Source organism: Ambystoma mexicanum, chromosome 1q (genome assembly GCF_040938575.1).
Source record: "Ambystoma mexicanum isolate Mex_15411 chromosome 1q, UKY_AmexF1_1, whole genome shotgun sequence".
NCBI classification, from domain to species: domain Eukaryota; kingdom Metazoa; phylum Chordata; class Amphibia; order Caudata; family Ambystomatidae; genus Ambystoma; species Ambystoma mexicanum.
In genome coordinates this window covers 619691278-619707863 of record NC_090922.1, presented here as the reverse complement: position 1 = coordinate 619707863, position 16586 = coordinate 619691278, and the positions used below count along the sequence as shown (strand labels likewise).

The window sequence follows — 16586 nt, the reverse complement described above, 5'->3', positions numbered from 1 at the left end:
GTGTGCCATTGTAAGTCCTGAAACTGTAGAGGGTACTAGTTATAAATACATAAAGAAAAGCATCAAATGGACCAACTGACTCTCTTTGTTAAAGCAACGCATTTGCCAACACAACCCCCTACCAACCATGTGTTCAGATTGGTTCATGCGTAAGAAAATGATGGCTTATTAAGCGTGGAGCAAACAGAAGTGGATGCACGGCCCCTCCTTTACCCCACCTTCTGGTTTAAAAATGCGCATAACTTCAGATTTTATTTCTTCCCCCTCCTTGTAAAGAGGAGAAAATAACTGCTTGACTCAACATTCCTTCCTAATACTTTTACAAAGAGGCAAGGAATGCAGGCAGAAAGGTGTATCCAATTTTGGAATAGGTTAAAGAAAAGGTGCAGCAGGATCCTATTCGGTGTTCTCTAAAAATGTCAGAGAAATGTTCTCTAGAAATGTCACTGCGATACCTGAGAAAGACCCTTTCACAAAACAGTCTTGCCTCTCAATCCAGAGAGAAACTTCTCATCTAGTATACTGCCTCTCGTAATTTAGGAATACCACAGAGCAGCTTGCTGTTCTTCCTCAAGACAAATGCATCGCTGGATACCACAACAGCATGCTGTTTTGATATCACATTTAAGGGGATCCCACAGCGCATAACTTGGGTATTGGCTGGATGTTGCCAATGTTACCAGACAAAGCTGAAAGGGCAACACTGTCCACTGACATAAGCGAACGTCTTCCTTTTAGTGGAGAATGTATACCTCCTTTCTTGTAGATATAATGCATGGGAATTAAATACAAAAATAATAAATTGAGCTTTTATAGCCTGCTCCATTCTGGAGACTAGCCTCTAAGCGTGGGTCCGAGATTCGAACCTGTGACGCTCTGCATGGTCTTGTTCCGAGCAAACGCACAGCCCTTGAGCTATTCTCTAGGCCCATGGTACCAAAATCTGAAATCAGGATATACTTCAGAAAAAAGGTTATGGGGCCACACAGACTGTTGCACACTCCAAAAGGCTGCTGTCACAACCCTGCTTTGTCATATTCCCACCACAAAGAGCCAACAAGGAGGTTGTGAGAAATAGATATGGGCAGTATGCTCCAAAGAACGGACTTTACATTGATCCAGGGGATCAGAATGGAAGGCCAATAAAAAAATGTAGAGGTGTTTCAGACTCCATGTGTCCTTACCATAAGCTACTTGTGCCGAATGATATTTTCCTGCAGCCCCTTTCCCACGTGTTACCCCACCAAAGCTCTCTATAACGCCCCAATGCTTGAGTCATTTTGTGGGGGGGAACCCCCTGCAACCACCCTTCCTAGCCTCCTTCCTTATGTGTGCATGGGAGATGCCAGGGATCTTGCTTCACTCACCTTGCTTTCTGAACGGTTGTGAGGGATACCTGCCTTACATCGATCTCTGTCCAAAGGGTTCCTTCAATTAACACTGTACATCAACTTACACATGTATGCGGAAGTGCTCCACGAGGATACAAAAGGAGTTTTGTGGCAGAAGAGTAATCTGTAACTTCCTTGAAAGTGGCAGGGTGGAAGAAATTGTGGGCGAAAGAGGGACACTTCCTTGTTTCAGACTTCTCAGTCAAGTGCTTTAGAGGAAGGAGCAGGGTGACTAAGACACCATAGGTTGTTTCTATCTTTTAAAGACGTGTGGCTATTAAGTTAATCACGGAAAATAAACACTTACTGTGATTGAATGAAAATACCCCTTTTGTTGGTACACAGTAACCCTCTGATGGCACAAAATATAGAAAACGGAATAAAGAAAAAAGTGAGTCTTTTACAGAGCACCAAACTTTATAAAGAACTAAGCAGCTATGCTAGGAACTTTTCTGAAAAATGTTCATCTCAGTCAATTTAGGTTAGAAATAAAATCGTGTGAGGTGACAAAAGTCCTATAAATTGGTTAAAGAACTTCAGATTAATAGCATAAAAAACATACAACTAACCTGGTAAGCGTCTTTAAAAAGATAGGCTAGACAAGATGCTAATGAAGTACTGATAACCCTATAGAGAGGAGACTGCGGGTGGTTAAAGGTTTTCAAGAAAATCAGACTGAAGTCTATGCTGGTAACTGGACTGAAATTAGGAAGTTAACACTCCTATTGTCATAATTAAAGTATTTATTGAGCACGGACCAAGCTTCAGGAAGCAACTGAGCGCTTTACAATCATGGGGGGAAAACAAGGTTAGGGAGCAGAGAAACAAGGGAGTGGGGATCTAAAAGGGGAGGGAGAGCATTTGTCAGCAATGAATCTGCAAGTAACCAGGGGAGGAAACAGTGGGGATCAGATCACCCAGTCTCAGGCATGGTGGAGAGTGGACTGTGTATGGACCTAGGAGTAAGGGAGGAGCCATTCCTTGAAAAAGAGGGTCTTCAGCTCTCCTTCCTGAACTGTAGAAGCGAGGGGACGATTCATATGTTGATAGGGAGGAGGTTCCAGAGTCTTGGGGCATAGACAGAGAAGACCCGTCTTCTGATTTTTTCCTTCCTGCACTGGCAGATTTCAAGTCTGCACATGTCCTTACGTCTGGTGAATCATAGGCCTCTGGAGATGCAGTTTCCCAGTGAAGTAGCTTGGGGACAGATGATGCAGCAAGATTTGAACAGAAGGCTTGCAGCAGGAGCCAGTGCAGTTCGATGAGGGTAGGGATGATGTGCTCGAATATGTGGAATCCTTAGATGAGTCGTGCTGCAGCATGTAAGAAACATTGCATGGGAGAAAGGGTAGTCACCGGAAAGGCCTTCCAAAAGGGCATTGTCACCATCCAGGTGGGAGAGGGCCAAGGATTGGAAAGCAGATATGATGCTTTCTAGGTTTAAGGGCTTGATTTTTAGCAGGTAACAAGGGTATGCAGTAAAACAATTGCGGCAAAGATTTCACCTGTGCAAACAATTGCGGCAAAAATGCCTGGTTTGACCTGGTAAAGGTGTACCCAGTTATACCATTTAAAGCGATTGGGGGTTGCGGGGGTGTTTCCCCGGCATCCTTTACATGGATTGTGGCGGCAAAACCACAGCCATTTTTGCTGCGATTTTAACACATGGAACCGTACCAAGCCGTGTGCGTCTTCCTTACTATATGCTGTTTGATGGAAAGGTGTCTGTCGATGTCAAACCAAAGGGACTTGGAGGCCAGCTGGGGTGCAAAACTCTTGAAGTGCATAGCAGAGAAATGGGTTTGGATGTCCGGTGTTGTTGGTTCGCAGTAGGAATTTAGTCTTGGAGGGGTTGAGCCTCAGGTAAGCACTGAACATCCACAACTGGATTAATGAGAGGTAGGCATTGAATCTGTGGGTGTCTTCGATGGTGGCTATCTTGCGGTAGAACTGTGGGTAATTTGTGTATTGGTGGATGTTGTGTGGAACGAGGAATGTTCCAAGCGGTTACATTTAAAGATTGAAGATCACGGGGAGAGGATGGAACCTTGCATGACTACACAGGAGGTGGTTATAGTTGATCATCTGGAGAAATCCATTTGTACAAACTGGTGTTGATTAACAAGGTACAATTTGAACCAGTTGCGGATAAGATCACTGATTCACCCCAGGCCCCCTGATGTAGATAGTCGGTGAGTGACTGGTGGTCTTCTGTGTCAAATGCTGCAGGGCGGTCAAGGAGAACCAGAAGGCAAGGAAGGCCGTCATCAAGGATTTTAAGAGCATCCATCACCTTGATGGTAGGTGTTTCTGTGCTGCAACCTGGTTTGAGGCCAGATTGGTAGGACTGAAGGAGGTTGTTGGCTTTGTTGTGTTGGAGGAGTTGCGTGGCTACTGCTTTCTCAAGGATGTGACCTAGGAAGAGAAGACGGGTAATAGAGCGGTAGTTACTGAGGTCATCAGGGTTCTATGTTGGTTTCTTAAGAAGCAGGAGAATGTATGCAGTCTTGAGGATCAATGAGAAGGTGCCTTGAGTTGGAGAGATGGTGATGATTGTCAGGTAAGGGAGGAATGCTTCAGTCAGAAGTGCATCGATTACGGAGTAAGGGGGATGTCGTATGCATACATTATGGACTTGAGGGATGCTAAAATAGCAATGAGGTCTTCTATAGCAAGTGTCTTGAAAGCTGTCCTTGTGTTTGTGGTTTTGCGAGATGGAATGTGTATTGTCATGGATTAGGGACACAGTTCCTTATTCCGGCCACAAAGGTGGCATGCTTGTTGGCACAGCATTGGAGTGAACAGAAAATAAGGAAGAACCTTACCTGTCCCTATAACTAAGAGGGGTATTCCTGCCTCGAACAGAACTAAGGATGGTGTCAGAATGTCAAGAACAAATAGTCCACTGTCTTATGTCCCAAACCTATTTCCATCCCTTACACTTCCAAAAGAGAACTATAAAATAGGTTACACCCAGACTCCAAAAGGGTGGTTCCCTCCTTTGGGATGATTTATAGGCAGTTTATGAATGATGGGGGAATATCCTCCTTCCCCTGGCCGTTATTAGGCTTCCCTGTACTGTTCCACACAGATGGGAAGGCGGTCTCTTTCCCAGACCTCCTCAGGCAATTTGCTTATAGTTCCAAAAACAAGACTGGGAATGTGCCTCCCTTCCCCAAGCCTTTCTTAGGCTGTCTGTAAATGGTATCAACATTGTCTAGATTGCTATCAAAGGATATATCTTCCTTCTTCTGGTCATCTCATAACTTGTGCCAAAGGGTCTCTCCCTTTCCCTTCTCCCCTGGTCTTCTCTTGGCTTTGGTTAGAGAATGTTTCTCCTTCCGTTTGTTGTTCTTCTGTCTTTTGCAAAGGGTACCTTTCTCACCCCATGGTTTTCTCTTCTTGTTATGTGGGTACCTGATCCCCTTCTCAGCTTTGCAATGTCTCTTACTTAAGCCTGGTTCACTATCCTGCCAGGCCTCTCTTCGGGTCTCTCTGGGGTGTTCTCTCACCCAATATGTCCTTATGATCTCTCTGCTTGGTCCCACTGGGACGAGAAAGATGGTTCTGCACTTTCTCCCATCCACAGCCTCTAGGGTCTCCCAGTGCCTTCCCGTACCCCTCCACATACTTTCTAACTTGGTATGCCAGGTATCCGTTCCTCAGCAACATGGGTAAGCTTCTCCGGCTTACCCTGGGCTTTCGTGGTCTGCTCTCGGCGGTTCGGCCACGTTGATTTCTCCCCCACTCGTCGGGTCCCGCCTGGATCACTTGGATGGCTGGCTTATTGCCATCGGGTTCCCCAGCCTTTGAGTAAGTCTTGGCTCTTCTCTGCCTCCTCGGCCCCAACCTTCCCTCTCCAAGCATTTGGGTCTGAGGGGCGTCCTCCCTGCATGGTTTTGGTCCCCAGATCAATGCTCCTCTGGGCAGGACTGACAGAGTAGAGTTCTGTGTCCGTTTTTATGGCAGATTAACTGTCGCATCGAATAGCTAGCATGTTTGATTTGGTTCCGCGTAGGGCTCTTCATTGTGTCAGTACTTTTGAAGTCATCCATACTCGTTCTTCCCTCACTCTTCCTCGTCACAGTATCATCTACCTGATAGACAAAGTTGCTATGTATGAGGTAACTAGCAGAAAAGAGAGGGTGGGGGCAATTGGGCCCTATCCATGTGGTTGGGCGAGCAATGCCTGGTGGAAAGGTGGTTAACATACCGCGCTCTCTGTGGATGGTCTTCCCTTCTGCCCGGGATGGGGTCCTCTCCCATGGGATCCTCTCGCTAAGCACCACCCCCAGGGGAACAATCAGGCCCCATGTGAAGGCTCCCTCTCCCAGGGAGAAGTGACAGTAACAAAGGCCTTGTCACACTTGGCAGCGGTGATCAGTTGACTGTGTTCCAAATATTGCTGTTTGAAACAAAGGACTTGCAGGCTCCAATGCAAAGATTGGGGCAGCAGTTTCCTGGAAAAGTCATGCAGTCATTTTGATCAAGTTAAAGTTCAATTAAATCTTTGAACTAGTGCATGATTCAATTATGTGCATATCAATCTTCCTGTTGCATACAACCCCTTCAGATGAACAATCTATGTATTTGAGAAATTATGAGTGAGTCAAGGCTCTACAACTTTACGTTACAGAATCCTTAAAGCGGCTAATGTGATTGGTTCCAACTTGGCGTTAAAAGAATGGAAGACTATCTTGTGTGATGATCAAGGTGAACTTGGATTGCAGCAGAATTCAAAACGTTGCGCCAGTGCTTGTATTACTAATAAACATCTCCATCATCATCAAAAAGTACATTGTTGTAGTGACATGCCTTTAAAGTTAGGAAGGTTCTACCCAATTAAAACATTCAGCTGTGCCTGGTGTGGTGAGGTATCTGAAGATTAGGCTCATTTGTTTTTAATGCGCTCTTAGTTAACACAATACTGGGGTTGTGTTTTTAGGAAGTTGAGTCTTGTCCTAACTAGAATGAATTTTCATACAAAGTATGGTTAGTCATCCTTGGTAGAGGCAGGTAATACCATGATCGGACTCAAGGGCAATCTTCTTTAAAGTTATTACTATAGCTTGTTTATTGATTGCTTGCCAATGGAAGGTTTATGATTGTCATGGTGGACAACCCCCCCGTCCCACTTCTGCCCCCACTCTTCATCACTCACTTATACTAGTAGAAATGCCCTGGCCTAGTATGATAGTTATTGCTGTTAGATCATTTAGAATCAATGCCTAGAATGACGACAATATCCCCTTGGTTCCTTCCCGCCTTGAAGTGCTTTGAAGCACTTCACTTGTGTATAAGCACTTTACAAATAAACGATTACGCCAGGCACTGGTTAAATTAATTATATTAGGCATTTTATTTAACAAAAATGCTATCATCTCAGGAGGAATTTTCTGCTTTCCACAAATGGTGCGATTCCGTGACAGTTTTCTGGGCGTTAGTGCCAGAATGTTTACATTTTTATAGGTTGCATTTTCATCTAAAAAATTACAAGGTTTGACTAAAACATAGTGGCAACAGTAGTCCTAGCCTATGATCGTCTTCCCTCCATTAATTATGGGAAGAAGTCCACAGGAAGGGGAAGGGATGGAGCTTGATGCAGAGCAGCAATCAAAACAATGTGTGCGCATGTTTGACGTCAAATGCGGTACAGATAGGAACCACCCATATGCATGCTCCACACCACATATGCTAGTCCTTTTAGAGGAGTGCAACTCCTCGACTCTTATTAGCAGGGATGATGGAAAGCGATATATGAAGGAAAAGGGAATGTGGACTAGGAGTGCAGGAGTCACTGAGCACAGTTGCTGTGTAGTGGAGTACATAACGGCTACCTAACCCTTCAAGAAACATGGGTGGGCATGAGATTGGCCAGATCATTGGAGCACAGGGAGCCGCTGCTGCGCTGCCTTTCCTTGGGACCTATGCCCATCAAGACTGAATTCTCTGCATGCAGCTACAAGAAGAGTTGTACAGTTTGCATACAGCTTTTAGGTCAGGAATTGCCCTGTCGTTTCTGGATTGTTATCACCACCCTTTGACTTCCCCTCATGTCCTTTCATATTTGGGCCTCTGGCTACTCCTACGAATACCAGCCCTCTCCTTGTGCCCCAACTCTCCTATTGCAGTCTACCCTTGTGCCGTTTTGCTCCTTTGATTTAATTGATTTCTCTTCTAAAAACGAGGGGGGGGGGGTGAAGATCCTCCCAGGCCTTTGTACGTTGCCACCTAGAGCAGTGGACACCTATGCCTCCTGTTGGCGCATCCACCAGCAGCTGAAGGAGACCATCTACATTATCTGAGCAGGTTTTGTATTAGTTGTACACGGTTTACTTTATAGGCAGGATACAGCCCAGTCAAGGTATATTATTCCTAACTCCCGATGCGCAACACTGTACCTGGACACGGGAAAATGTCCTGTTGGAAAACGGCCATACAAATAGAGTTTTTATATTTTGCGCCCTCGGTAAAACACGCTCAGCTACCAGGTTCCTCTTTAGCCGAACCTTTAGCTCAGAGCCGCGCTGGCACGCTCCGCCTCATTCTAATATATAACACATGGGCCAGTCAGTCACTTTACAGGACAAACAGCAACAGGGCCTGCTTCAGATTAGTAAAAACTCTGTTGAACATTTTTAGAACTATACCATACGCGGCTCTCCCTTTCATTCACTCCCCGCTTTTACAGTTATATGGTCAAAGTCTACTTCTCAGCCTATGCCAGAACTCATACAATGGGAGTTTATCGCAATTCAAGAATATATACATTTTCTGATGCATAAAGAAGGGCTCTGTGAGGGACTTGAACGACAGCTTTTAGCATTGGCACTACTTGTTGGACAGATAATTGGTTGCTGAACTTCTGTTACACTATGTCTCCACATGGCCGCCCTGCCTTCAACCTAGTCACAATCTCGCCTTGTTGAAAAAGGCTCAGACTTCCACCACAGCCCTGCACACCGCCCCTTCTGCAAGACCTCCCTCCGGGGACCACGGCCAGGAAAATCCGAGGAGTTTCTGCCCTCCCGCAGAACGCTGGTGACCTCACAGGTGGGCTGAACTTATGAACATTCTGTTTGAGTTCGCTAAACTTACATAAAACTGCTGTAAGCGTGTGCAGCATGCATATTCCTTGCAGCAAGTCCAGCTCCTGTCTCGACGGGAGCACTGGCCTCCAAACTCTTCCAACCCACGAAAGCTGCACGAAAACCTAGCATTCACATGCTGGACCATTTTATGTTTAATTAAACAGTCTTCCAGCCTGACAGGCGAGGTTTACACAATGCAGATGTCAACATTTTTACAAAGGAGAGTGAAGCTGCACTAAAACTACTTGAGAACACTGGTACCCCAAGGACGGAACAGCGCGTGCTACATCTGACAAGGTTTGTGTTTGCTGTGTATACTTAATGTCTACATTGTTGTGCAATCAACCTAGAAAGCCGGGTGGCGGGGCATTATAACTCCAAGGGTTGGAGTGTAATGGGGTGTTTCTCCAAAAACTGCATGCAAGTTTGCTTGTTTTGGAAAGTAACCTAGGAAGAATAACAATATTCTCTTTAAAAAGAACCATGTAACTGTGTTACAGTTCTTCCGAATTGATCTTGTGACTTGTCAAGGTCGTGTTTTCAGTAAGGTTTAAGACAGCAGTGACGACATTTGCAGGAACCACTCCAGGGAATTGAAGGAAACACACAAGCTATGCCATTAACAAAACTCAATGGGATATTTCACGAATTCAGTTTCACGTTATATGAACCCAACTGACTCAATGCCAAGTGGGGAGGGGCGGAGTGGGGGCCGATTCCTGCTGCATGCCTTCAACGGTCAATCCTAGGATAATTTCATTTTTAAACAAAACCGAAGCTAAACGTGCTGTTTTCCAAGCTAGTGAGATACAAAACAATCCAGGGCAAACTACTAAACGTAAAAGATGTGTAATCACTGCAAAGCCGAAAAGCCGGTATGCGTTACACCAACAGTCTATAGCGTTTCAGCGAGACTGATTCACTAATACCCTATAAGGTTTCCGGCAAATGCATTTGCCCCAGGAGCCAGCATCCTGACCGTGTCTGCGCTGGAAGAATTGGACGGCTTTGTAAACTGGCAGGGACTGGGTAAAGGCTTCCAAGCAGGCAGAGTGATAGAAGACAGGGCTGAAGGGCATGCTCCACACACCCAGCAACTTCAGGCTGTGCATTCCTACTGACTATCAACAGTGTGTTTTTAAAAAGAGAGCGCAATACCCACCAGTTACAAAATATGCCTGTGGATAACTGTTGTAGAAGACGTAAAGGTGATTGGTGCACTCTGCATTGTTGATGGACGAGAAGTGCATTTTATGGCACATGTTCAGCATGTAGACGACATCTTATAGGATTCCTAACAGATTAAACCACCAATGTATCTAATTCAGTTACAAAACAACGTATTGTGCCGGATGTATGCGCTACATGCAGCCACTTCATTTAGATTCTTAGGTCTAAATTCAGATACTATGCAATCGTTTTTTATTCTGGTATACAATGAACGTACACTCACTTTTGGGTGCTGTAGTGTGTACAGAAGGAAATATGTTCTACCTGAATAAATTAGAGCATCTGCTGTAATATACGTATTTTACATAGGCAGAGATAGATCATATATGCTGTAGGATATAGGAAACATCCATGCAAAGAACAGGGAGTCTATAGAACGCATGTGATCTTTCATATCGGTTTATTGTTTACATCGGATATGCATTATTTATGCAGCAGCATTGCATATCAGGGTTTCAGAAACCTGAGTCGGGATGCTAGTCGGGTAAGCAGAAAGCAGTGACAGGTCACGTGACATAGCCAGATCAATCCATTCAAAATCATTAAAAACTTAAAGCAGACAATGGAAGTGATTCACATCGCCACCGAGCTTAGGTTTGGAAATAAAATTGTTTCAGGACAATGAAAGGTTTGAAAAACCTGTATTTAGGGTGTTTTTAATTAGCAATTGGATAGACCGAGACATAGGGTGCATCCTGCAGAATGTGTTGTATATGTGTAAGGTAGGGCATACACTGTTGGAAAGAGGACATTGTGAAATAAATGGACATTGCAGGGGAACATGACCCGTTTGCAGAAACTGGAGCACTAACTCATTCTATGGTATATCTTTCACATGCTATGAATTGGTTGTGCATAGTAAAGTACTGTAAAAAGTGAGCCTAGCATTATTTACCCTCATGATGGATGGAGGTGAGATTCTGAATAGCTTCGTGCCATTTCCCCAAGGGATCAACACACTCATCCTTGCTCTACACTCTCCTTCACTGCTAGTAATCTATTCCCAAATACAAACAGTTCCAAACCATAAGGCAGCATCCACGTGGATCCAGTCTCTGGGATGTGCGAAAAGCTCGCCCATCCATGAGCTAATCCAATGAGCCGTCATCTCATGGCGTTAAAAAAGGCTTTATATTATTGAGCTATCCAGCCCAGAGATAAAAGGTGTCTGCGACATCAAGTGCCAGCGGACTCAGAATTACGAGCTAATCCACTGAACCAACCAACTTTGGCAATAAAGGGCTTTCCACTTCCACCAATTCCTGAAGCTATTCAATCCTCAAAACGAAATCTTTATAATACCTGTGCTAATTCAAGCCCTAGAAGTGAGAGTGACCTGTACCCTCGTAAAAAGTTCATCCAGTCCTATGGTCTACATTCTAGACAGGATTGTAAAGATTAGCTTGCGTCACATATAGACACATTTGTGAATGTCAGCATTAGACAGAACCGTAACTGTGAAGATTAGCCTCTGCCACATCTAGAGAGAATTGCAATACTAGCTAGCGCCACATCTAGAGAGAATTGCAATACTAGCTAGCGCCACATCTAAAAAGGATTGTGAAGACTAACTAGCATTACGTCAAACCTAGACAGAATTGTAATACTAGCTGGCGTCACATGTAGACAGAATTGTCAATACAAGGATTGCGTCATGTCTAGTCAGAATTGTAATACTAGCTTGTTTCACATCCAGATAGAATTGTAGAGATTAGCATTGCGCCACATTTAGACAGGACTGTGTAGATTAGCATGCGTCACTTCAAAATAGTGATGCCACTAACCAATCCACTAAAAATATCACCCCTCTGCATACAACTTTCACTCTACACATACACAACCACCCTTCCAAAGCACTACAAACGGCACGCACTTCACTACATCGCAACAACGAAATATAACAGCCTTGCACAACAACAAATGATAAGCACACCTAAACTCAGCGAACGGTGTTAAAAGAACTGAGGCTGCCAACAGCATATCACAGCTCTCTTGCGCTTTTTCCTGCTCAACCAAACTAACCCATCCCACCCTCTTTCCTTTTCAGATCCGCCAGGGGACCACTATGGTGGTGATAGTGCACGGTATAAAAATCCTTTAACGTAACATAACAAAGAGTAGGCTCTTATGCAGCCTGCCCCCTTTCAAATTGTCCCATATTCTTGCATGGTCTATTAATGGTAATTATGTATATTGCCACTTGACAGGACAATAACAATTGTTTTACTTCCTTTCTCCTCACATGTCCCGCTGCTATTTTCAAAGATGAGCCACCCACTTCACAACAGCATGTGGACAGCTACTTGGACACTGGGACTGTTTGTGTTTTTATCTACAGGACAATGCACAAATGCGCAATCGAAAAGTAGAAAGCTCTCAAGACATTCTCGTTCAGTAGATAATGATGGCACAGTTAAAAAGTGTGGCTACACTTTCCTTGTTCCGGAGCAGAAAATAACCGGGCCTATCTGCGTCCACACCAAGGGGCCAAATGTTGACAAGGTCCAACTTACAAGGATGGACTTGGAAGATGTAAAAGAGGTGCTTTCAAAGCAGAAGAGGGAGATAGAAACTCTGCAGGTGGTTGTGGATGTAGATGGCAACATCGTAAATGAGGTAAAGTTGCTGCGCAAGGAGAGCCGCAACATGAACTCTCGGGTCACCCAGCTCTATATGCAACTCCTCCATGAGATTATACGAAAACGGGATAATTTGCTTGAACTGTCACAGATCGAGAACAAGATCCTCAATGCCACAACAGAGATGCACAAAATGGCTGCCAAGTCCAGGGAGCTGGAAGTGAAGTATGCCTCGCTGATCGATGTAGTCAACAATCAGTCTGCACTGATCTCTATACTGGAGGAGCAGTGCCTAAAGGTATTTGCTCGGCGGGACCGTCATGGGTCACCTCCGCTTGTTCAGGTTGTGCCTCAGCACATCCCAGAGCGACAACAGTACAATCCTGGTCTTCTGGGAGGAAATGAAATTCAGAGAGATCCAGGGTATCCAAGGGACGGTATCAATCGACTGCAACCACCACCAGCTTCTTCTCCAACGAGGAGTCCCTTCAGAGTGCCGCCAGTGACCATCGTCAATGAAGGTGAGCATTGTTGTATTAATATGGGTGCCATACTATCTCAAATTACTACTCATTTTGATTGCAGAAGCTACATTAATGCTCGTTTCCCCACACAACATTTCAGGCTAAAATAGGCCAAAGCAGCATGTAAAGGATCCCACTGCAAGAGACGATATAGATCCAAACATTAATAATTAATCTTCACGTTCATATAGGATAAATAGTGCCACAGATAAAAGTTATTCTATTGTGATCCATTTTGGTTAGGTTTACACAAAAGGGTTTGAAGATTCTCTCCTTTAAGTGCACTTGAACTAATGTTGGCCATCAAATGGCTCTGCAAAGTGGTCAGCAAAGAATCAGTTGAGAAATCACAGCCAGGCCAAAAAAACAATTTAGTAAATCTATCATATGTTGAAAACATCATTTGTGTTTTGCAGAAGGGTAATTTCCAAATCAATTTCAGACTAATTTCAAAAGAGATCATGAAAACATCAAATTTAGCCCACATTAGTCTGTACTAAAGGAACAAAGGAAACCAAGAAAAACATAGTTAGCACATTGCAATGACTGCTCTCCTTGGGACCCTCCTAAAAACAATTCATTTTCAGCTTGCTCCAGTTAACTACCCAATGGCCATACAAACTGTTTGGAGAGACGCCAAATCAAGAGCACACGTTTCCAGGGGGGTCCCCAATGGCGATTACAGCCTGTCCCAAAGATCAAACCAGTGCAACCATAGCCTGTTGTAAAGTGCCTCCCAATGGGAGAACCATTGTTAAAAGACAGTCTCTTCGTGGGAGCCACTGAATGAGGCAACAGTTTGTACAAGGTGGCGTCAACTCATTCTATTTAGCCCCATAATTAGGACCCAGCCTATTCTAGGTAGTTCTACAATGAGATTCAAAGCCTGCTCACGGGGCCATCAACAATTTACTGACGCAATACTATGAGACCAATGCCAGTTTAAGGCGCCCCACCTACAACTGGTCCAAGCCATTGCTGGAAGCCCCCCAAATGAGGCAAAGACTAATCCTAGAGAAGTGTCCACTGAAGTGACAGCACATTCTAGCAGCAGAACAACAAGGTGACAACCGATTCAAGGGAGCTTCTCAATGAGGCCCTAGCTTTTCACATATCTTTTGCAGTAGCACCCTAAATACATAACTGCCTACGGAAGACAGAGACTATTCTACAGAGCATCCTGAAGTAAACCAATGAGGTCAATGCTAGTTTAAGGGAATCTGCCAATAAGGCTGCAGTTTGGCCAGATAATCACACATAGGAAGGGGTACCTTGATTGAAATAACATGGCCACAGACTGTAAAAAAGAACACCAGAATGCAGCTTGGTCAGCCACATACTACATCAGGGGACCACAGAGTACTTTGATAAAGCAGATCTGTAAAAGACCTGAAGTGTTGATTAAGTAACACTGACATTGTCACAGAAAAGACAAACCTTAGGCATGCCAATCAAACTGATTCTTCCTCATCTTTAAGAAAATCTGCATTGATCTGTTTTAGGACACACCCCTTACCATGGCAATACAAACCCTGTTGCACATTAATTTAAATTCTCCCAAAAACAGGAACATCTGCCACAATCTCATACTAGCCTAGATAACTCAGGATACAGGTTCACACAGTCATACAGAATATGCTGGTAAAATCTCACCCTGCTCTAGAGAAATTGGGCTGCAGTAACACTAAAACAGAAAACTCCAACACTGCAATGTTACAACCGAAGTCACAAGGAACCTATACCAGCACTGGCAAAGCCAAAGCCAGCAGTTTTGGCTTTTATGTGGGCATAGGATGGCATTTGCCAGGCACTGCCTTCGTTTTACTACATGTCCATACAATGGTAACAGCTGTAACATGTTGAGTACAAGCCACATGAAAGCAGTGCATAGCAAAAGCCTATCTAATAATTATATACAAGCCAAATTGTTTGGCTTTGCTAATGCTTGCTTTTAACCGGACTTCAGTGCAAAGGCATGTACACCGATTATAAATCAAGTGGCTGGGGAGAAGCTAAATGGCCATTTCCTGGAACGGCCGAAGCGTCCCTAACTAAGGTAATAGACAGGACTGTGTAGAGATGCAAGATTTATAGAGGTGGGCGGCAGCGGATTAACTGATAATACACGTGCTGGGAGGGAAAGAGGACGACTTAGTTGGAATTGGGCACACTCTTCAATGATTTACCAACCTCCCCTGATGATTTACCACCCTGAGAATGTGGGAGGGAACGGATACCAGAACGACACTGGAAGGACCACCAATGGGGACACCACAACAGAAGGAACGATTACTTAATACCACCCTGGCCTGTACACATTTTCATTATATGAATGCCAACACACGCTATGGTTCATATACGCGTTAGGGCTGGGAGGAGGGGGGAGATATTGGAACTTGTTTGAACTGTTCCTTGTGCTTTTTCTTTTATTTTCAAAAACGAATAAACAGTTTTTTTTATGAATCAAGTGGCTGAAGGCAGGCTTGCTGAAGACATTTTTATTATACCAGCTGCGCGTTTATAGTGCCAATTAAGTCATTAACTGTCTGAAGACCGATTTGAAATAATGCTAGCAGCATCTTACAGCACAACGTTTGATCTTCCTGCTTGATAAAGCTAGCTTAAAGAGATCTCAGCCGGGATGTGCAATTTCCCATGGCAACCTTTATCGCCTGCCTGCACCATTGAGCAATCTCTCTATAGATCTGTAATCTCCCTCTATATATCCAACTGTGACATTAATATGGTATCCCTCCAATTGTATACTTATTATTGTATCCTTGCACTGCACCACCTCTGCTGCTTTCCAGATAAGCTTCCACACTACGAAACCCAATGCACACACAGAAACTCATGCATCTATGCACATACTGCAATAAGGAGGTTGAATCCTGCCATAGGATCCCTGATCGAGTTAGAAACCTACCTTTGTTTAGGGTACCTATATAATATATGGCACTTCAACCTTAGAGTATCCATTAGCTTTTAGAAAGCCCCCTTGTTAAAGGCAGACCATGCTACAGAGACGCCACGATACAGGCACACAACCATAATAATTCGTTCTGCATTTTAGGGTGTGCTTAAATCATGACAATCTATTCCTCCACTTACATTTTAATATGAAAGTTAATTTAAAAAAGTAAAGAAAGAAATAACTCCCATGTAACACTCCGTTTGCTGTGACCCGTTTTACAAGGCACAGCTTAAGAAAATATTCTAATGAGTGTGAAAACCTAGCAGCGCTCTGGAGGGGATGGGAAGAGGTCTCGCGTGCTGCTGCTTTTACGCCATGGTATCTCAGTGCCTGCCTAGATGTTTTGGATAAAGCACAGCGGTTTTCTTTCTTGATAGATTTCGGGTCGGGGGTAATGTTCAAGGGTGTAATTGTGTTGGAAAGAGGAAAAGAAACGAGCCAATGTGTACAATAAGGGGCCAGATGGTCTTTGGAGAAGAAAAAAAAGAAATTCCAGTTGCAGGTTCCACATTTGTTCCAGCAGGAGGAGCCAACCAGGACGGTTACTGAAAAGGTACTCCTGCTTATTACACACGAATGCCAAAAAAAGATTGCTTCAATCCATTTTTCTCTTTGTCGCCATCAAACTACTTAGAATTTACAACTTGGTGGATGTTATGCAGTGTTATTTGAATTTGTATAGGGTGCATTATGCATTTAGAAAGGCTAGCCTTCCATCAATTACCAGGCCATCGGTGTGCCCTTGCTACTCATGCAACAAAATCCGAATTTGCTCAAAATAGATTTGAACTCAATAA

At 44.1% G+C, this 16586-nt stretch overlaps 2 protein-coding genes across 8 annotated transcripts in view; one reads left to right on the top strand and one right to left on the bottom strand.

Moving 5' to 3' along the window:
• RALGPS2 (Ral GEF with PH domain and SH3 binding motif 2) overlaps positions 1 to 16586 on the bottom strand; it is a 2782724-nt gene that overhangs the window by 736399 nt on the left and 2029739 nt on the right. The window lies entirely within an intron of this gene.
• Positions 8081 to 16586, top strand: part of ANGPTL1 (angiopoietin like 1) — a 106311-nt gene continuing 97805 nt past the window's right edge. The window contains exons 1-2 of the mRNA XM_069641173.1: positions 8081 to 8779; positions 11978 to 12812. Of these exons, the coding sequence (XP_069497274.1) occupies positions 11978 to 12812 (835 nt within the window). The 5' untranslated portion in view covers positions 8081 to 8779. The remainder of the gene's footprint in view (positions 8780 to 11977; positions 12813 to 16586) is intronic.